General features: G+C 34.9%; 1 protein-coding gene across 4 annotated transcripts in view; it reads left to right on the top strand.

The window, feature by feature from the left end:
• The window catches only part of pmepa1 (prostate transmembrane protein, androgen induced 1), a 32,793-nt gene that overhangs the window by 2,538 nt on the left and 7,104 nt on the right, over positions 1-23,151 (top strand). For 2 of the 4 annotated variants that reach the window (XM_057846324.1, XM_057846327.1), the window contains exons 2-3: positions 21,258-21,412; positions 21,560-21,864. In XM_057846324.1, coding sequence (XP_057702307.1) covers positions 21,258-21,412; positions 21,560-21,864 — 460 coding nt within the window. Of the gene's footprint in view, positions 1-455; positions 613-11,073; positions 11,320-21,257; positions 21,413-21,559; positions 21,865-23,151 lie in introns of those variants that run through there. The other 2 variants (XM_057846326.1, XM_057846325.1) reach the window with 2 other exon arrangements.

Below are 23,151 nucleotides of genomic sequence, written 5' to 3'. Positions count from 1 at the left end.
TGTACCTGTTGTGTTTTTTTTTTTTGCATGGTTTTGTTTTTCGTGAAGCAGTTGTGTGTGTTACGTATTGTGTCTGTGTTGCTATTGAGTTGTATTGTGTTAATGTATTATGTTTGTGTTGTGTCGTAGGAGTCATGAATGTTGTGTTTGTACTTGTTGTGTATGTTGTTTTATTGTGGTTGTGAGTTTTATGTATCATGTGTGATATGTAAAAGCGTACTGTTGTTTGAGTCATCACTGTGTTGTTTTTTTTTGTGTGGTTGTATGTAATGCATTGTGTGTGTTACCGATCGAGGTGTGTGTCATGATCACATTTTATGGGAATTAAGTTAATGTATTTTGTCCCACTGCACCCCCAGTTTTGTCATCGACTCGGTTTCTCTATCGTGTATATTCCCCGTTCTGTTTCTCATGATGTCTCCTGTTATGTCTGTCCACCGTTTGACTTGCTGTAGGTTTCCCAATACTTCCTCTGTCTAACTTACATCCTCTCAGCCTGGAAGTTACTGCTTCTAATTGCATGCTAGCCACACACACACCTGTTCCGAGTGGATGACTAGTTCGTCAAAGAACATGACATCAGCATTACTCAGTGGCTAGACGCCTGGCTTTGTAAGTGTGTGTTCATGTCTTTTGCTTTTTCAGATGGGTGACATCACTCGCAAGGAGTGTGCGCTTTTGAAAATTCAGCCCCCGAAGCCTATTTTACTTAGTAAGATGATATTTGGTTTATTTGTCGAGAATGAGCAGAGCTACAAAAAAATTCTCAAGGCATTTAGCATCTCGTTGGCTATTCCAAGGAGTCCTAAAATTCAACCCCTGAAGCCAGTTTCATTTAGCAGCATGAAATTTGGTGGGTATGTCTCTCATGAGTAGACCCACAAAAATGTCTCAAAAAGCCATGCTAGAAAAGAGATAGAAAGCCAACCGTTTTGGTGTGAAGCAGATACTTACCATATTGTTAGCCGTTTCAAGGAGTCCGGAAATGGTTTTTGAAAATTTAGCCCCTGAAACCGGTTTGACTTAGCAACATGAAATTTAGAGTACACGTTGATTACAATTAGCCCCACCAAGAAAATCTCAAGAAGCTATTTCAAAACATACATAGGAAGTCTGCCATTTTGCTTTGAAGCAACAATTTAGTGTATTTAAACGTGTCCTAAAATACGTTTTAAAAATTCAGCCCTTAAAGCTACTTTGACTTAGCAACATGAAATTTAGTAGGCTTGTTAGAGCTCGCGATCTTGAATAGGGCTGCAGCTATCGATTATTTTAGTAGTTGATTAATCGATGAACTAGTTAGTTCGAATAATCGAGTAATCGGAAAAGGAACATGAAAAATTAAAATACCTGAGCTGAGCCTCAAACGGTGTTAAAAAAAAAAAAAAAAAAAGAGTATCTATGTACAACAAAAGAACAATTGGCTAACTTACATGGCAAAAGTCCGCTAGCTAAAATGTTATAAAATGCTTACGTTTTTTTTTCCAATGCTCTTAACAAATGGTTCAGACTCATATTCCCACAAAAAACGGCTAAATATACATATAAACTAAATTACAAATGCATTAAAACACATTAGCGCAAAGACAAACTTAGCTTACATTGGTCTTAACAGGGAGCAGTTGGATTCAGCCATGTGAAATGCGGTAGACCAGAGGGCAATGTATCCACCCTAATCAATAAACTAAATGTAAACACTTTCAAAATAAAACATTACAACGCCACTTTAATAAACGAATACTCGAGGCAACAAAATTTAATTTCAATATTTTTTTGTAATCGAATACTCGAGTTTAGTGCTGGAACGATTAATTGATTAACTCGAGTATTCGATTAGGAAAAAAAGATTCGAATTAAATTTTGCTGCTTCGAGTATTCGTTAAATAAAGTGGCGTTGTAGTGGTTTATTTTGAAAGAGTTTGCTTTCAGTTTTATTGATTTGGGTTGATACACTGCCTTCTAGTCTGCATCATTTCACGTGGCTGAATCCAGGTGCTCCCTGTGAAGACCAACATAAGTGACGTTTTTGTTTGAGCTAATGTTTTTTTTTAATGCATTTCTAATTTAGTTTATAGGCTATTTGTTGTGGGAATATGTGTCTGAACTGTTTGTTAAGAGCATTGTTAAAAAGTTAGCATTTTATAGCATTTGAACTAGCGGACTTTTGCTATTTAAGTTAGCCAATTGTTCTTTAGTTGTACATAGATCCTCATTTATTTATTTTTTATACCGTTTGAGGCTCAGCTCAGGTAATGTAATTTTTCATGCTCCTTATCCGATTACTCGATTATTCGAACTAATGGTTCATCAATTAATCGACTACTAAAATAATCGATAGCATAATCGTTGCAGCACTAATCTTGAATGGATATTTCGGTGGAAATAGCACAGATATTGCTGGTGCTGCTGCGTCTCTGCTCGCTGTGGATAAAGTCGGCCATCTCTTCTATTCCCTTCTGGAAGTTACGTCAAACATCCGGGTTTAGGAATGGACTATTAACGGAGTGCAAAAAACTAAAAAAAAAAAAAAAGCAAATTATCCTTGCAGTTTCGCGTATATTTACGTATATTGCTTTGAAGTGGCCATTTTAGGCTCTGACTTATTGCACCGTGCCAAGCCCCAAAACCAGTTTTACTCTGATAATTAAACTAAATTACGTCACGTAAAGAATAGGTGACCACTAATTGGAGAAATATAGCCGTAATGACAAAACTCGCAGGGCTTGAAAACACACAAAACAAGCCCTTCTCCTGTCATTGAGCTCTCAGCTGTTTTTTGTTTCTCAGTCTAGACAGCGGCGACGCTCTCAGGCACCACAAAAGCAGCGCGTCACGTATGTAAATGAGGGCGGCGTGCGCGTCTGGAGCGTTCCGGCCCGTGCATATGATCTGCATACGCGCCAGCATTTAGCCCGAGCCCTGCAGACATCTCGGGTCTTCTTTGTTGTGCCATTAATTAGTCTGGAGTCGAAAAATTTACATGATTTTAACACTAGTAGACGTCCAATTCATTTGAACTGTGGACGTCTATAGCTGTCAATGGCAGCCATTGAGTCAATGTGAGGGTATTACGGGTCACTTTTTGTACATTTTGGGATATTCTCAGGTCATTTCATGTTTATTTTAGGACATTTGCTGTTGATTTTGGCGCATTTCTGCGTAACTTTCCCGGGCAGTCTAGCCTGGAGAGAACGTAGAATGAACTGAACCACACTGCAAGAACCACTAGGGAGAGAAAATGAGCAGACATAACAGGATGTGTTAAACTTATTAGCTGCCATAGACAGCAATAGTCGCCCAATCTATTTGAAAAAGATTGAAACGCCACATTTTTTTCCTATTGGTGTCCCAGTACTTTTGCCCAGGTGACGTATGTTTTTCACTTTTAAAATTCCATCTCTGTCCCAATTAGGCACGTGCCGGTATGATATTCTGACGATATGATAAACTTCAGCCAAAATTTCACGGTATCACGATGTTGCAATTACAGCTCTAAAATGTGTTACTTGAAGATATCTGGGTTTAAAAAAACAAAAACATTTTTCCATTGAACAGGATTTTAATTTTTCGTAACATATTAGCAAATTGGAACATAAATATAATATTAAGTGTGTATGACTCGTATCATGTTTACATCCCTCTTGCGCAACACAGACAGTTGCCAAAGAGAAAAAAAAAACACGTTTTACCACCGCTAGACACACTATTCATGCTGGAGTTAACTCTCGTAGATGGTGGGAAACATTCATGACAGTGTTTACTAACCTTTAATTTTGTATTAATGCCAAATCATATTGGAGGCAAAAATGTTTTACACGTCGGGTGGCTCTCCTCCTCTAAGCCGCGGCCGTCTAACTTTTCTGTAGCCGAAGTACTCCCATACCAGCAATTTCATTTTCTTCGATGGGGGAAAAATTTCAGGAGTTTCACCTCCTCCACCCATCGTGTAGCACAGCTGACTCACTGACACTAAGCAATGTAATATTGTAACATAAATATATATCTACAGCAACAACCAGTAGGAGAGGGTTGAGTATTGGAGCTGCAAGCGAGGGATTTCTCCACGCGTTATTGGGACATAAAAGTAGCTAATACCTTAGGGACTGTATGACAGAATATTTTTGCTGTTTTGAAACCAGTAATCGGCACATGTCTAGTCCCAATACTTGTGTGCAAATCCCATATTAAACTTTTGGGGATTTGCACAAAAGTATTGAGACAATTTTTTGGGGCGTTTCTGGGTAACTTCCTTTACACTGGTCACTTTACACATAACAATAGCAATTAGTTGAATTTTTCTTTTATCCCAGACAATAGTTACAAGTGGTTTATATACCTGTTAGCTGACATGTTTCGGGGAACACTTCCGCCCCAAATTCAACTAATTCATAAGTGTAGTCAAAATGAACTAATTACAACAATAGCAATTATTACTAAATAATTGTGTTAAATTAAAACGTAATAAATAATAAATAAAAAGTATATAAATTAAAATAGATTTCAAATTTTTTTCAAACAAAAACTCATCCCATTGTTATATTTTTTAAAATAAGTAATGAAAGATTTATTTATTTTAATTATATACTAAATAAATAAAATTATGGTAAAACTACCTTTGGTTGTATGGCTATATTCTGTTTTTTTTTTTTTTTTTTTTAATAAATAGTAAGTTTTATTATCAATATTTTAAAACAAATCATTTTTAAAAATAATAAAATGAAATTCAATTAAACCGTAATAAATATTAAATAAAAAGTATATAAATAAAAATAGATTTCAATTTTTTTTTTCCCAAACAAAAACTCTGCTCCCTTTCATCCCATTGTTATATATATTTTTTAAATAAGTAATGAAAGATTTAATGATTTTAATTATATAATAAATAAATAAAATTATGGTAAAACTACCTTTGGTCGTACAGCTATATTCTCGTTTTTTTTTAATTTATTTATTTATTTAAAATAAATAGTAAGTTTTATTATCAATAATTTAAAACAAATAACTTTTAAAAATATAGAAATGAAATTCAATTAAACTAAAAACTAATAAAATTATACACAAAATATAATAAAACAAATTTCTAAAAAAAAATCAATGGACGTTTTTTTTTTTTTTTTTTCCAAAACTTTATTTGGCCCTAACGTTGGTTGTTTAGTAATGTTTTTTTTTTCCTTCTAATAATAATTTTAAAAAATTAAAATGAAATACTAATACAAAGATAAAATAAAATAAAAAAAACTATTAAATTCAATGCAACTAATAAATACTTCAAAGAGTAAATAAAAAAAACAAGAATTGAAAGGTTACTGACAAAACTTCCATTTCCTTTTTTTTTTTTTTTTTTTTTTTCTTAAAGCACACATGCATGCGCACAGTCACAGACACTCACACACACACACACACTGAGTAGTCATTTAAATTTGAAAGGGTGTGAAGTCAGACAGGGCATGTCTGACAGGGTGTGTATGTGTGTGTGTGTATAGTCTGGTTCCTTCAGGCTGGCATTCTAATAAGGCGCACACACAGACACACATGCAAACAACGGCACACAGACAAGCAGCTGATCATAATGAGCTTTGATTTTCATACGTTTCAGACACAGTGCAAGTGCATGGCTCTACGTTTACATTCACAAAGATGCAAAAGTCATTTCTTGGCATTTTGGCTACGATAAATAAAACTTAAAAAAAACATAAATTCATAAAATTACTGAGGACAATTGTTAACCTATTATAGGGCACCAGAACAATTTTAACAATTAACTTTAGAGTGTTCTTGAAGGACATAACCAGAGTCTATATCTGTTTTTATTCTCTATTTTTTTTTAATTGATTCGTTTTGTTTTCTTAACATTTTATTAATTTGTTATTTTTTACAATTACATAAAAATATTTTTTTAAATATATCCCACAAATTTAATATTTTTAAATTTCTTCAGTTACATAGAGAGTAAATACAGTATGTATATATACTTTTTGATTATTTGGGGGTATTTACGGATCAATTCCTGTACATTTTGGGTCATTTCATGTTCATTTAAGGGCAATTCTAGGATGTTTTTTTTTTTTTTAAATGATAATTGCGATAATAATACTAATTGAGATTTCTTGTTTTTTTTTTTTTTTTTTTTTTTGCAAGTCTGGGTTTAAAATCAATATAAGTAAATGTAATGTTTTCGTGGGAGTTGAATGTGTCATTGAAAATGTATGGCAAGGAAATGAAGTTGACAAAACCTAGGACAAGTGGCCATGAAAATCAATAGATGTGAATGGAAATATTTTCATGGGAGTTGAATGTGCCATTAAAAATGTATGGGGAAGTTTTTGTCAAATTTTGGTGGCATTTTGCCAAAAAATGGCTTAATGTGTGAATGAAATGAAGTTGACAGAAAATGTAGAAGTAGCCATTACAGTCAATAGAACTGAATGGAAAAGTTTTTGTGGGAGTTGAATGTGCCATTGATATTGTATGGAGACGTTTTTGTCAAAGTTTGGCAAAATTTTGCCAAAAACTGCATGTGTGATGGCAAGGAAATGAAGTTGACAAAACCTAGGACAAGTAGCCAAGAAAATTGAAGTGAATGGAAATGTTTTTTGTGGGGGTTAAATGTGCCAATGAAAATGTATGGAGAAGTTTTTGTTAAATTTTGGTGGAATTTTGCTAAAATCTGGCTGCACGTGTGAATGAAAATGGCAAAAACTAGGACAAGTAGCCATTAAAATCAATAAAAGTTAATATAAATGTTTTCGTGGAGTTGACTATGCCATTGAAAATGTATAGCGAAGTTTTTGTCAAATTTAGGTAGAATTTTGCTAAAAAAAAATAGCTGCACGTGTGAATGAAAATGGCAAAAACTAGGACAAGTTGTCATTCAAATCAGTACAAATGAATGGAAACGTTTTCATGGGAGTTGAATGTGCCGTTGAAAATGTATGGAGAAGTTTTTGTCAAAGTTTGGCGGAATTTTGCTAAAAACTGGCTTCCCGTGTGAAAGAAATGTTGACGTTGAAATGTTGATGTTAAAAAAAATAACTGCACGTGTGAATGAAAATGGCAAAAACTACGACACGTAGCCATTATAATCAATAGAAGTAAATAGAAACGCTTTCGTGGGAGTTACATGTGCCATTGAAAATGGATGGTGAAGTTTTTGTCAAAGTTTGGTGGAATTTTGCCAAAAATTGGCTGCATGTATGAATTAAATGAAATAAAGTTGACAAAATCTAGGAGAGGGAGCCATTAAAATCAATAGAAGTGAATTTAAACGTTTTCATGGGAGTTGAATGTGCCATTGAAAATGTCTGGCGAAATTTTTGTCTAATTTTGGCGGAATTTTGCCAAAAATTGGCTGAATGTGTGATGGAAAGGAAACTAAGTTAACAAAAACTAGGACATGTGGCCATTATGATCAGTAGAAGTAAATGGAAATGTTTTCGTGCGAGTTGAATGTGCCGTTGAAAATGGAAGGAGAGGTCGTTGTCAAATTTTGGTGGAATTTTTCTAAAATTGGCTGCATGTGTGAATGAAATGAAGTTGAAAAATTTAGGACAGGTAGCCATTCAAATCAATTGAAATGAATGGAACGGTTTAATGGGAGTTGAATGTGCCATTGAAAATGTATGGAGAAGTTTTTGTCAAAATTTGGTGGAATTTTGCCAAAAACTGGCTTGATCTGTGAATGAAATGAAACAAAATTGACAAAAACGAGGACACATAGCCATTAAAATCAATAGAGGTGAATGGACATGTTTCCGTTGGAGTTGAACGTGCCATTGAAAATGTATGGCAACGTTTTTGTTAATTTTTGGTGGAATTTTGCCAAAAATTGGCTGCATGTATGAATGAAACGAAGTTGACAAAAACTAGGACACGTAGCAATTATAATCAATAGAAGTGAATTGAAACATTTCTTGGGAATTTGAATGTGCCGTTGAAAATGTACGGCAAAGTTTTTGTCAAATTTTGCCAAAAACTGGCTGAATGTGAATGTTTTGATGTTTTGAAAAATTAGGACAAGTAGCATCAAATGTTACTTGAAACTTTTTCAAAATTTGAACTATTTTTGGCATTGAAATCAAAACAGTCTGCATCGCATGTGGGCGTGCTGAAAAAGTGGACAGAAAAAAAGGCAAATTTTTATACGTGTATACAATATATGCTTTACTTTGCAAAGCATCCCAAATGTCAATTATTTCAACCATTGAAATGAATGGGAATTCCTTCAATGAAGACCATTTTTGGTCTGAGAGCACATCCCAAAAGTCTCAATGTGATATGTGTTGTGGTAGTTAGTAAGTATCGGCATCAATGGCAGCCAGTGTGTTAATATTTCACTATTAATTGTAGGCTCCAGACAGTTTTAAACACATGCCCGCATATCTGTGGGAGTTTTAGTGAGCAAAGTTCCCACACTTGTTGGCCTCGGTGTGCATGACCGGGCGGCACAAAGTCAATGTGTGTGTGTGTGTTCTCTCTATATAGGCTTTCTCATGGAAATTGGCAAGCAAACTGTGTGACCCGCACACTCACACACAAACACACACTCAGCTGTGTGTGCGGCCAGACTGCCGAGTCACGGTGCGACCGGCCGGCGACAGTGGGAGGAGCTTTTGGCTCTCTTTTCCTCCCTCAATTTTTCACTTTTTTTTTTTCCAACTTACTGATTTTTTTTGTTTTTTTTGCCTTTTTTGGTGTTCAAGAAGGACACAAATGTAAGATCAGAAGAAAAGTATTTCGCTAGATTATTTTGTTGTTTAGTAATCAGTCAGTGAACATGATCTTTATCTTAAATCATTTTTTGGATTAAAAAAATGAAGAAAATAGTTAACTGGAGAAATGTTTGTTTGTTTTTTTTTTGGTCCAAATCTGCTTTTTGAGCTTCCCAATAGTAAGTATTCACTTATTTATCATTTAAAAAAAAAAAAATTATTCTGTATGAATATTTTTTTTTTTTACATAAAAAAAAGGGACAAAAAAATAAAATTGTATTTATTGTATTATTTGTTTTTAATGATATATTTTTGAAATTCCAATTATTTAAATTATTTTTTTATGCTTTGGAATTTTATTCATTTATTTTTTTTTTAAATATAGAGGAAAAATAAATACATTTATTTTTAAATTTTGACTTTTACAGTATATATTTTTTTAAATTAAAAAATGGGGGGAAAATAATATTTTTAATTTGGTTTTTAATCTTTTAAATGTGCTTTATTTTATTTTTTATTTATTTTATGTTTTTAAACAAAAAAATGCAAGAAAAAATAAATACTAACTATTGTTTTGAAAATAAATTGTATTTATTGTATTATTTGTCATTAATTATAATAAAAAAAAATACTAATTATATGAATTATTTTTTATTCTTTGGAATTTTATTCATTTATTTAAAAAATAAAATGGAAAAATGAATAAGCATATTTCTTTTAAATTTTTTACTTTTACAGTATATATTTTATAGATTAAAAAATGTGAAAAACTAAATAGTTTTTAATTTGGTTTTTAATCTTTTAAATGTGCTTATTTATTTATTTAAAAAAATTTAAAAATGCAAGAAGAAAAAATACTTTTACTTTGAAAATAAATTTTATTTCAAATAAATTTTATTTATTGTATTTTTGTATATATATATATATATATATATATATATATATATATATATATATATATATATATATATATATATATATATACACAGTGGGGAGAACAAGTATTTGATACACTGCCAATGGGAAAATCCATTGACAGTGTATCAAATACTTGTTCTCCCCACTGTATATATATATATATATATATATATATATATATATATATATATATATATATATATATATATATATATATATATATATATATATATTTTTTTTTTTTAATTCTAAATATCTTAATTATTTTTTATTCTTTGGAATTTTGTTCATTTATTTAAAAACTAAAAGGAAAAATAAATACTAATATTTCTGTTATTTTTAAATTTTTACTTTTACAATATATATTTTTTAGATTAAAATATGAGGAAAACTAAATATTTTTAATTTGTTTTTTAATCTTTTAACTGTCCTTATTTATTTTGTTTTTAAATAAAAAATGCAAGAAGAAAAAAATAAATACTAATTATTGTTTAATGAAAAAAAAATATTGTATTGTTTGTTTTTAATCATATATTTTTTTAATTCTAATTATTTTTTATTCTTTGGAATTTTATTCATTTATTTAAAAAACATTTTCTATTTGGATTTTAATCTTTTAAATGTGTTTATTTATTAATTTATATGTTTTTAAATCAAAACTGAAAGAAGAAAAAAATGAATACTATTGTTTTGAAGATAGTTGTTTTTCAATCAACGTTTGTTCATTCGCTGCCAGTCCTCCCTTTTCAAACAGATTGGATGTCTATGGCCGTCAATGGGAGCCAATAAGTTAGTCAGTGTCTGACCAAGCTATGATCGCAAATACAGGGCGACCCCCCCCCCCCCCCAAAAAAGTGAACTTTTTAGCAATCCAATAAAACCACACAGTGATTGAAGAAAAATGGTTTCCTATATAGTAAAAGAAACCTTGAAACATAAAATTTAACAATGATGGAATTTAATTATTTTTTTAATAACATTCTTTAAATGGTGTCCTCCTGTACAAATGCATTCTTAAAATCTACTGTTGAGATTCCTCATCTGAGCTGGGATGCTGTGAATTTTGTTCCAAATTCACCATAGTTACTAAAATGGCACATTGTTTAACTTGCTGAAGGTCACTGTCTCGCAGTGCTCCCACTTGTTCCTGTCTGCCCATACGCAAAAAATTTTTTTTTCAACAGTGTTCAACAGCATATTTCAAGAATGCATTCAGACGCCATTTAAAGGACACCGCATCGCTGCAAAAGTAGCTATCAAAGTCAAAACAAACTGCGTCTTATCTCATGATCGTGTTTTTGCAGAATTTCGTACTGTCACTGAACACACCAACAAGTTAAAAGTTGAGCTCCACATTATATGACATGCAGCTCCCCAAGTAACCCATCTGTCTTTGCCAGACGCCCCCCACCCAATAGTGCCCCCTTTTGTTCACAACCAAAAGGGGGGGTCGCTCAGCTGTTTCACTTTTGTGTGGGAATGCGGCTGGGAAAAAAAGGGGCGAGTAACTTTGCGCACCCACATTTAGTGTGTGTCGGCCGGCCGGTGAGGACGCACCCGCCATTGCGTTCCCTTCCATCTTTTTTTCCTTTTATTTTTGTGTTACTTTCACTCGTCGTCTAAATATCGGAAGCCATGCATCCTTCGACGGGGACGCACAATCATGATATCTGTGTGGAGACGCAAACATGTGGTGAGTCATACGTAGACGATATCCCGATATGGTCGTGGGAGAATAAAAATTGTGTTCGTCAGTTAAACAGGGAAATTGGAAAAATTTATTGGGAAAAATGAATTCAAGAATGATCATTACTACGGTTTTTGTCGTGCGATTTTCGATTAATTGTTTGAAAACATCATAAAAATGAAGTGATTCAGTCGGCAACTTTAGATAACTGGACATGAAAGTTTTACGATGAACTACTGCTGATATCACGATATTTATTCAATATTTATATATTTGATCGAAAACATTATAAAAATATAATGATTCAGTCACCAACTTTAGATAACTGGACATGAAACGTAATTTTAACGATAAACTACTGCTGATATTATTATATGATCGTAGCGAGAAGAAAGATATCGGTCGTCAGGAAAACGGCGAAGTTTAAAAACAATAGTTTCCAATAATAGGAATTCAAGAAATGCTATCAGTACGTTTTTTGTGGTGTGATTGTTGATATATTTGACGGAAAACATCGTAAAAATGAAGTCATTCAGTCACCAGCTTTAGTTAACTGGATATGAAACGTCGTTCTTACGAATAACTACGGCTGATATCATGATACAATCGTAGCGAGAAGAAAAATATCGGTCGTCAGGAAAACTGCGAAGTTTAAAAAAAAAATTGTGTCAAATAAAAGGAATTCAAGAAATTCTATTAGTACGATTTTTGTGGCGTGATTGTTGATATATTGATTGAAAACATCGTAAGAATGAAGTGATTCAGTCGCCAACTTTAGTTAACTGGATACGAAGCGACATTTTTTTACGATAAACTGATGATCTCATGATACGATCAAAGCTAGAAAAAAAATACCGGTCGTCAGGAAAACAGCGAAGTTAAAGAAAATAGTTTCCGATAAAAGGCATTCTAGAAATACCATGAATATGATTTGTGTTGCGTGATTGTTGATATATACATCGAAAACATTGTAAAAATATAATAATTCAGTTGCCAACTTTAGATAACTAGACATGAAACGTAATTTTAACGATAAACTACTGCTGATATTACTATACGATTGTAGCGAGAACAAAAATATCGGTGGTCAAGAAAACAGCGAAATTAAAAAAAATACGTTTCTAATATAAGGAATTCAAGAAATACCATTAGTTCGATTTTTGTGGTGTAATTGTTGATATATAGATAGAAAAAAATCGTAAAAATTAAGTAAATCAGTTGGCAACTTTAGTTACAGTGGTATGAAAAAGTATCTGAACCTTTTGGAATTTCTCGCATTTCTGCATGAAATCACCATTAAATGTGATCTGAGCTTTGTCAAAATCACACAGATGAAAAAACAGTGTCTGCTTTTACTAAAACCACCCAAACATTTATAGGTTCATATTTTAATGAGGATAGCATTCAAACAATGACAGAAGGGGGAAAAATAAGTAAGTGAACAATCACATTTAATATTTTGTGGTCCCCCTTTGGATTCAACCAGACGCTTCCTGTAGCTGTAGATCAGTCTGGCACATCGATCAGGACTAATCTTGGCCCATTCTTTTACAAAACTGCTGTAGTTCAGTCAGATTCCTGGGATGTCTGGCATGAATCGCTGTTTATAGGTTATGCCACAGCAACTCAATTGGGTTCAAGTCTGGACTTTGACTTGGCCACTCCAGAACGTGTATTTCGTTCTTCTGAAACCATTCTGAAGTTGATTTACTTCTGTGTTTTGGATCGTTGTCTTGTTGCAGCATCCATCCTCTTTTTAGCTTCATCTGTCTGAAATACGGCCTTAGGTTTTTCTGAAAAACATCCTGATTAACTTTTGAATTCATTCTTCCATTAATGATTGCAAGTTGTCCGGGCCCTTAGGCAGCAAAACAGCCCCAAATCATGATGCTCCCTCCACCATGCTTCACGGTGGGGATGAGGTGTTTATATTGGTGAGCTGTTCTATTTTTCCTCCACACATGATGTTGTGTGTTACTCCCAAACTTTGGTTTCATCAGTCCACAAAATATTTTTGCCAAAAAGTCTGTGGAGTGTCCAAGTGTCTATTTGCGAATATTAAACGAGCAACAATGTTTTTTTAGACAGCAGTGGCTTCCTCCGTGGAGTCCTCCCATGAACACCATTTTTGGCCATAGTTTTGCAGATAGTTGGTGCGTGCACAGAAATATTGGACTGTGCCAGTGATTTCTGTAAGTCTTAAGCAGACACTGTAGGGTTCTTTTTTTACCTCTCTGAGTATTCTGCACTGAACTCTTGGCGTCCTCTTCGGTGGACGGCCACTCCTTGGGAGAGAAGCAACAGTGCCAAACTCTCTCCATTTGTAGACAACTTCTCTGACTGTCGATTGATGGACATCCAGACTTTTAGAGATGGTTTTGTATCCTTTCCCAGCTTTATACAAATCAGCAATCCTTGATCGCAGGTCTTCAGACAGCTCTTTTGACCGAGCAATAATGCACATCAGACTATGCTTCTCATCAGGACAATTCTTAGCAGGTGTGTTTTATAGCGGGCAGGGCAGCTTTAAACCATTCATCAGTGATTGGGCACAAACCCGACTTAAATTGTTCGGTAAAAATTTGTTTTAATTGCTCTTTAAGTCTCCTTAGCCAGAGGGTTCAATTACTTATGTTTCCCCCTTCTGTCATTGTTTGCGTGCTATCCTCATTAAAATGTGAAAACCTATAAATGGTTGAGTGGTTTTAGTTAAAGCAGACACTGATTTTACATCTGTGTGATTTTGACAAAGGTCAGATCACATTTGATGGTGATTTTACGCAGAAATGTAAGAAATCCCAAACGGTTCAGATACGTTTTCATACCACTGTAGTGCTGTAGTTTGTTAACACTAACATGAGGATACAGCAATAATGTAACCATGCTGGATTTTTTTAAGAGCAAACAACTGCATTTTGTAATCACTGTAAAAAATGTACCGTATTGGCCGGAATACAAGACGGCCCTGATTATAAGACGACCCCCTCTTTTTCAAAACTCAAGTTTGAAAAAAAAAAAATTTGAACACCATATTAATTTTTATACAGAAAATAATTACAGTACATCTGAAACACATGATTATAACAATATATTTGAGAGAAAATGCATGTTATTTTGCCTCATTCAAATCTTAATATCTGAACATTTAAATATGTAAACTAAAGTGCAATCACATTTGTAAATGTATGGCTTCTGGTTTTTGAAATGTAAATAAACTAATCTATTGTGATAAAACAACAAAATTGCAATAACTGCATTAACCATCAAAGTGAAGCCTAATTGTAACTGTAGTCTTGAAACAAATCTGAATAAGGAAAAACATTGCAATAAAATAATGCAAACTGGTTAAACTTGAGAGTAGCTGAGATCTGTCATGACAGAACATCGCTTCAATGATATCTGGCGCCATCTAGCGTCATGAATGGGTATAATGTCTACACTGCGAATATAAGACAACCCCCACTTTTTCAGTCTTATTTCAATGCAAAAAACACCGTCTTATATTCGGGCCAATACGGTAATTTGCAAAGAATCTTTCATTAAAGTTATATTGCCATATTTTGTCCCCCCAAAATTATATCGTAATAAGTGAAATCTGAAAAATTCAGAAACAGCAACAAACATAAGTAATGATCTCAGCAAAATGTGATAGCGATGATAACAATAATAAAATGATGACTGAAAAATTTTATCTTAATAAAACGATGACATCATCAAAATCTATATGGAAATTCAGTCATTAAATATAAGAAAAAAATGGAAATAACGAATAATGAATTTTGCAACGTTACCATTTTTTAGCTAACAATAAAATCACAAAAGCCCAACAAACTTATCAATGAGAAAACTCGATAAAAACTATCAAAAAGTAAATATTTTAACATTTCATTTTCAGGACGGCTGCTGTTGAATGACCAAGTTTCATTGCCTTTGACGGCAATAGACGTCTAATCCATTCAAGTACAGATAACGAATGAATGAAATACAATACGGTTGAAATAATTTGTGTATGTGTGCAGTCAGACATTTACAGCTCTGTGTGTGCTGTCTAGACGCCCGTGTGTGTCTGGGTGACCTCTCGGTGCACCGCGTTAAAAAAAAAAAAAAAAAAAGTGTGAGAAAAACACTGTGTGCGGTTGTTGGGGGGTGGTGGAGCATTTCCAGCAGACTGCTGTTAAACAAAGCCCGCCCTGTCTGTCTAGTCTGCTCTAGTGCGGGTGTGTGCGTGTGTACGTGGGTGTCTGACATACTAAACCCTGCTGCATCTCATCATGACAAATCATTTGCAGAGGTGCAAAGTAACAAAAACAGCTTAAAAAGGGCTGCTTCAAAGCCAATTGCCTGACTTGTTGGGTCTTTTCGAGTATTGCTTCAAGAGACTTTTTTTGTGCGTATACACATAATGGACATATTGACTAAATTTCATGTTGTTAAGTTAAACTGGCTTTAGGGGCTGAATTTTTAAAACATTCCGATAGGGTATTAGTCTCCTTGAAATTTACAAAAATGGAAATTTTGAATAAAAACAGCAACGTTCCTATTGTCTATCTTCCTGGGCCTGGTATCTTGAGACTTTTTTTGTGTGTCTACATCTGATAGTTACAGTGAGGAGCAGAGGTATTTGCACCCCTTGTGATTTTGCAATTTCATACACTTAGAACATAGGTAGAGGTCTGAAATTTTAATCATAGATGCATATCCTCTTATAGAGACATAATCTTAAAAAATAAAAATCCGGAACTCATACAACCCCTAGCAAAATGCATGGAATCACCAGTCTCGGACGAGCACTCACTCAGACATTTTATCATGTGGAACAAATTCAGATAAAAATCTTGAAAAAATAATGAATTAGTTCAAAAGTGCAACTCTTTAGCATTCAGAAACACTAAAACAGATGTATTAAAAAAATGTGGTGGTCAGTAAATGTTAATTTTATAGAGCAAGTGCAAGGCAATATATATGGAATCACTCCATTCTGAGGAAAAAAATATGGAATCATGAGAAACAAACAAAGAAATAACAATCAAAACACATCTCTAGTATTTAGTTGCACCACCTCTGGCTTTTATAACAGCATGCTGTCTCTGAGGCATGGACTTGAGTATTCTTCATCAATTTGGTGCCAACTCTCTTTGATTGCAGTTGCCAGATCATCCTTGCATGTCGTAGCCTTTTTATTCTTTGGAATTTTATTCATTTATTTAAAAAATAAAATGGGAAAAATAAATAAGCATATTTATTTTTCATTTTTTATTTTGACAGTATATGTTTTATAGATTAAAAAATGGGGAAAACTAAATATTTTGAAATTTGGTTTTTAATCTTTTAAATGTGCTTATTTATTTATTTATTTTAAATTTTAGAAGAAGAAAAAAATACTTCTATTTTGAAAATAAATTTTTGTTATATAATTAATAACAAATGATACAATATTTTTTAAAATTCTAATTATCTTAATTAATTTTTATTCTTTGGAATTTTATTCATTTATTTAAAAAATAAAAAGGAAAAATAAATACTAATATTTCTTTTATTTTTACATTTTTACTTTTACAGTATATATATAGATTAAACAAATGAGGAAAACTAAATATTTTTAAATTTGTTTTTTAATCTTTTAAATGTATTTATTCATTTTGTTTTTAAATAAAAAATGCAAGAAGAAAAAATAAATACTAACTATTGTTTTTTTTTTTTTAAATATTGTATTGTTTGTTTTTAATTATATATTTTTAAATTTCTAATTATTTTTTTATTCTTTGGAATATTATTCATTTATTTATATATATTTTTTATTTGGATTTTAATCTTTTAAATGTGCTTATTTATTAATTTATATGTTTTTAAATAAAAACTGAAAGAAGAAAAATGCATACTAACCGTTGTTTTGAAGATAGTTGGTTTTGAATCAACGTTTGTTCATTCGCTGCGAACCCTCCCATTTTAAACAGATTGGATGTCTATGGCCGTCAATGGGAGCCAATAGGTTAGTCGGTGTCTGACAAAGCAATAATCGCAAATACAGGGCGACCCCCCCCCCCCAAAAAAGTGAACTTTTTAACAATCCAATAAAACCACAAAAGTGATTGAAGAAAAATGGTTTATATGTAGTAAGTGAAACCTTAAAACATGCTATTTAACAAACAATGATGGATTTTTATATTTTTTAAATAACGTTCTTTAAATGGCGTACTCCTGTACAAATGCATTCTTGAAATCTGCTGTTGAGATTCCTCATTGATTCCTCATCCTAGCTGGGATGCTGTCAATTTTGTTCCGAATTCACCATGGATACTAAAATGGCAGATTGTTTACTTGCAGGTCGGAGCCTTACTGTGGACCATTTTTTTCCAATTTCCACCACAGACTAACAATAGGGTTGAGATCTGGGCTATTTGTAGGCCATGACATTGACTGGATGAGTTTTTCTCAAGGAATGCTTGAACAGTTTTAGCTCTGTGGCATAATGCATTGTCATCTTGGAAAATGACAAACATATTTTGAATTGAAAGGATAAGAAAGCTGTCTAAAATTTCAATGTCAACTTCTGCATTTATTGAAGATTTAACCACAGACATCTCCCCAGTGCCCTTGCCTGACATGCAGCCCCATATCATCAAGGACTGAGGGAATTTTGAGGTCTTCTTCAGGCAGTCATCTTTGTAAATCTCACTGGAACAGCACCAAACAAATGTTCCAGCATCATCACTTTGTCCAAAGCTGATTCTTGACTCTTGGCACCTTGCCCAATTCGGATTCTTGAATCTTGACAAGGTGATGATGCTGGAACTTTTGTTTGGTGCTGTGCCAGTGAGATTTACAAAGATGACTGCCTGAAGAAGACATCAAAATTCCCGCAGTCCTTGATAATATGGGGCTGCATGTCAGGCAAAGGCACTGGGGAGATGGCTGTGGTTAAATCTTCAATAAAGTTGCACTTTTGAACTAATTAATTATTTCTTCATGCTTTTTATCTGAGTTTGTTCTACATGATCAAATGTCTGAGTGAGTGCTTGTCCGAGACTGGTAAATCCATACTTTTGCTAGGGGTTGTATTGTATGATTTTTCAATAATTTACAGTGGGGCAAATAAGTATTTAGTCAACCACTAATTGTGCAAGTTCTCCCACTTGAAAAGATTAGAGAGACCTGTAATTGTCAACATGGGTAAACCTCAACCATGAAAGACAGAATGTAGAAAAAAAAACTGAAAATCACATTGTTTGATTTTCAAAGAATTTATTTCCAAATTAGAGTGGAAAATAAGTATTTGGTCACCTACAAACAAGCAAGATTTATGGCTGTCAAAAAGGTCTAACTTCTTCTAACGAGGCTCCACTCATTACCAGTATTAATGGCACCTGTTTTAACTCCTTATCGGTATAAAAGACAGCTGTCCACAATCTCAGTCAGTCACACTCCAAACTCCACTATGACCAAGACCAAAGAGCTGTCGAAGGACACCAGAGACAAAATTCTAGACCTGCACCAGGCTGGGAAGACTGAATCTGTAATAGGTAAAACGCTTGTTGTAAAGAAATCAACTGTGGGAGCAATTATAAGAAAATGGAAGACATACAAAACCACTGATAATCTCCCTCGATCTGGGGCTCCAAGCAAGATCTCACCCCGTGGCGTCAAAATGATAACAAGAACGGTGAGCAAAAATCCCAGAACCACACGAGGGGGACCGAGTGAATGACCTACAGAGAGCTGGGACCACAGTAACAAAGGCTACTATCAGTAACACAATGCGCCGCCAGGGACTCAAATCCTGCACTGTCAGACGTGTCCCCCTGCTGAAGAAAGTACACGTCCAGGCCCGTCTGCGGTTCGCTAGAGAGCATTTGGATGATCCAGACGAGGACTGGGAGAATGTGTTATGGTCAGATGAAACCAAAATAGAACTTTTTGGCAGAAACACAGGTTCTCGTGTTTGGAGGAGAAAGAATACTGAATTTCATCAGAAAAACACCATACCCACTGTGAAGCATGGGGGTGGAAACATGCTTTGGGGCTGTTTTTCTGCAAAGGGACCAGGACGACTGATCTGTGTACAGGAAAGAATGAATGGGGCCATGTATCGAGAGATTTTGAGTGAAAATCTCCTTCCATCAGCAAGGGCATTGAAGATGAGACATGGCTGGGTCTTTCAGCATGACAATGATCCCAAACACACAGCCAGGGCAACAAAGGAGTGGCTTCGTAAGAAGCATTTCAAGGTCCTGGAGTGGCCTAGCCAGTCTCCAGATCTGAACCCCATAGAAAATCTGTGGAGGGAGTTGAAAGTCCGTGTTGCCCAACGACAGCCCCAAAACGTCACTGCTCTAGAGGAGATCTGAATAGAGGAATGGGCCAAAATACCAGCAACAGTGTGTGAAAAGCTTGTGAAGAGTTACAGAAAATGTTTGGCCTCCGTTATTGCCAGCAAAGGGTACAAAACAAAGTATTGAGATGAACTTTTGGTATTGACCAAATACTTATTTTCCACCATGATTTGCAAATAAATTCTTTAAAAATCAAACAATGTGATTTTGTTTTTTTTTCCACATTGTTTTTTTCCCACATTTTGTCTCTCATGGTTGAGGTTTACCCATGTTGACAATTACAGGCCTCTCTAATATTTTCAAGTGGCACAACTTGCACAATTGGTGGTTGACTAAATACTTATTTGCCCCACTGTGTCTGTAATTTGAGGAGAGGTTTTACATGGAGCCCTGGTCCGAAGTAGATTATCAGTCATGTTTAGCCTTTTTTTTTTTTTTTTTTTTAAATTTGCTGCAACTGTTGTTTTATTCTCACCAAGCTACTTTCCAATTGTCACATAGCCTTTTCCAGTTTTGTGGAGCTCAACAATTTTTTTCTCTGGTGTCTTTCGGAAGCTTTCCTGTCTTGTCCATGGTAGCAGTTGGATTATGACTGACTGTGGGGTGCACAGGTGACAATATTGAGCTCAAACGGGTGCTGAGTAGGTGGTTATTTATAGGGTATAGGACTTTTTTTAAGGTAGAATGACAACTGTTTGAGCTTCATAATTACAGCTGATTCTCAGGGGTACAAATACTTATGAACCCCAGTAAATTACAAATAAATTAGTGAGAAAAAAAACCATACAATGTGATTTCTGGATTTTTATTTTTATTTTTTTTAGATTATGTCTCTATCAGTGGAAATGCATCTATGATTGAAATTTCAGACCTCTACCTATTTTCTAAATGGGTGAACTTGCAAAATCACAAGGGGTGCAAATACTTTTGCTCCTCACTGCATATCTGCTAAATTTCATGTTGGTGAGTCAAGATGACTTCGGGGGCTGAATTTTAAAATATTCTGGTAGGACAGTAAGACCATTGAAAATGATAAAAAATGAGCGCTTTAACCTAAAATCGCAGCCTTCGTGCGTCTTTTCGGGCATAGCTTCAAGAGATGTTTTTGTGTGTAGACACATGATAGACAAGTCTACCCAATTTCATGTTGCTTAGACAAACCAGCTTCGGGGGTTGAAATTTTAAAACATTCTTTTAGGACAGTAGGACCATTGAAAATGATAAAAATGAGCACTTTGAACAAGAATGGTTGCCTCATTGTGTGTTTTCGGGCATAGCTTCAAGTGATGTTTTTGTGTATCAACACATGATGACATGACTAGTCTGCCAAATTTTGTGTTGCTGGGACAAACTGGTTTTTAGGGCTGAATTTTTAATATTCCGTCAGGTTAGAAATAGACAAATATGGACCCTTTGAACCAAAATGGCAGCCTTACTCACAAATAATACATTTATTTCTTAAAGTATGACTTGAGTCTTGTAATAATCCAACTTTCTAACCAACAAATGACTTTTGGAAAATTGCATTATTTCATGAAAAATTCATTTTTAGTTAAAATTGTATTTTCCTCTGTTTGTGCTGAATTGAAACGTGTTTGTTTTGTTTATTTGCAGCCCAGCTGGAATTGGTTCAGATGGTGGTGATCGTAGTGGTGATGCTGGTAATGGTGGTGGTCATCACGTGCGTTCTCAACCGTTACCGGATGTCGGCGCACTCGCTGCGTTCCAGACGGGCGCTGCCGCCGGGGTCGCGCTCGCACCTCCACTTGGTGAGTTGGCACTTTTTCCAGACTGCCAGACTGTATTTCTAGTGGGAAAAAAAGATATTTTGACTGGGAAAGTCAACTTAAATTGGACGTCTAGTGCTGTCAATGGCAGCCAATGAGTTCATGCTGAGCTGAAAATTTGCCTATTAGGAAGCGGGTCTGTGGAGCTCAGATGTTCCGAGCAGCGTACCCCGACGTCTCCCACAGGGTTGTCCACCTCCCGCCGCTCCGAACCGCATCCAGCCCACGTTCCCGTTTCTGCGGCGCGACCTAATCATGGACCTGCCACACACCATCTCGCTATCGGACGGGGAAGAGCCTCCGCCCTACCAGGGCCCGTGCACCCTACAACTGCGGGACCCCGAGCAGCAGATGGAGCTCAACCGCGAGTCGGTGCGCCCACCGCCCAACCGCACAGTCTTTGACTCGCTGGATCCGTCCACGCCCTATGTCAGGTAACCAGTAATCGACGTAATTCCTAAAAAAATGCGATTAGGGATAACAGGATTTAAGATTAGGTTCGAATTGGATTTCAGGGTGGGGGTTATTAATATTTGGTGGTTAGGGTTAGTGTCGGTAGGAGTAGGCTATAACCAGTGTATTTTTATGGTTTGGATTAGGGTTAAACTATTGTTGGGTCTAAAACGCCTTCTTCAATTTAGCTGTTGACCCAGAGCGAGGAGACAAAGGCAGGACACAGGGAGGCAGGAGTCAGAGAGTGGACTTTTACCAACTGCAGTTTGGAGAGAGGTCTGAGATCGGGCAACGTGACTAAGTGTGTCTCATCGAAGTCTCTCTCAGAGCTCCCCGCGCTGCTGACTTTTATTGAGGGCTTGTTGCTGGGCAGAATATGGTTACAACACTGTTGTCCAACGTGGCAGTTTCGATCGGGCAAGTTCCTTATTCTAGTCATTGATTAAATTAACAGTCACACTCATTGATTAAATTAACAGTCACACTCTTGAGCGAGCAAGATAACTTTGTTTTGAACACACATTTGCACTCGAAGTAGCTTGGTGGAAAAGTACTGGGACGTTGTGTGATGAATCAACATATGTGTGTGTATCTATTTATCAGCAGAATGTGAGCAATTGCCGGTAATAAAAATGTAAGCACATGATTATGGGCTAAAACTGTATTCTTCATAATAGCTTGGGAGAGCGCGTATAATAGGTGTGGGAGAGCAAACTTATATAACCTGCAGAGTATAATGGTCATAAAATCAAGCATATCTTACAAATGGTAAATGGTGTTATACTTGTATAGAGCTTTTCTACCTCTCAAGTTATTCAAAGCGCTTTACACTACATTGCCATCTACCTACTGGTGGCACAGCACCAGGAGCAATGTGGGGTTCAGTATCTTGCTCAAGGATACTTATGCGAGTTCATCAGGGTGGAGAATCGAACCCACAACCTCTGGGTTGGCGGACAACTACTCCACCACTGAGCCACGCCAACTATATTAAAAGTAGAGATTTCACTTTGGATTATAACCTTCTCTTTGGACTAGGATCTTCTCTCAAGTCTAGTTATTTCTTTTGGTTTAAGAACATTTTCTTTAGACCAGAGTTGTCCTCCAAAAACTAGGACTTATAATGTCGGTAAGAGTAGGCTATAACCACTGTATCTTGATTGTTTGGATTAGGGTTAAACTATAGTAAAAGTAGAGCTTTCACTTTGGAACATAACCTTCTTTAGGAACAAGGATCTTCTCTCAGGTCGTTATTTCTCTTGGTTTGT

This window comes from Corythoichthys intestinalis, chromosome 9 (genome assembly GCF_030265065.1).
Source record: "Corythoichthys intestinalis isolate RoL2023-P3 chromosome 9, ASM3026506v1, whole genome shotgun sequence".
Classification (NCBI taxonomy): Eukaryota; Metazoa; Chordata; class Actinopteri; order Syngnathiformes; family Syngnathidae; genus Corythoichthys; species Corythoichthys intestinalis.
This window is presented reverse-complemented; position numbering and strand designations above follow the sequence as displayed.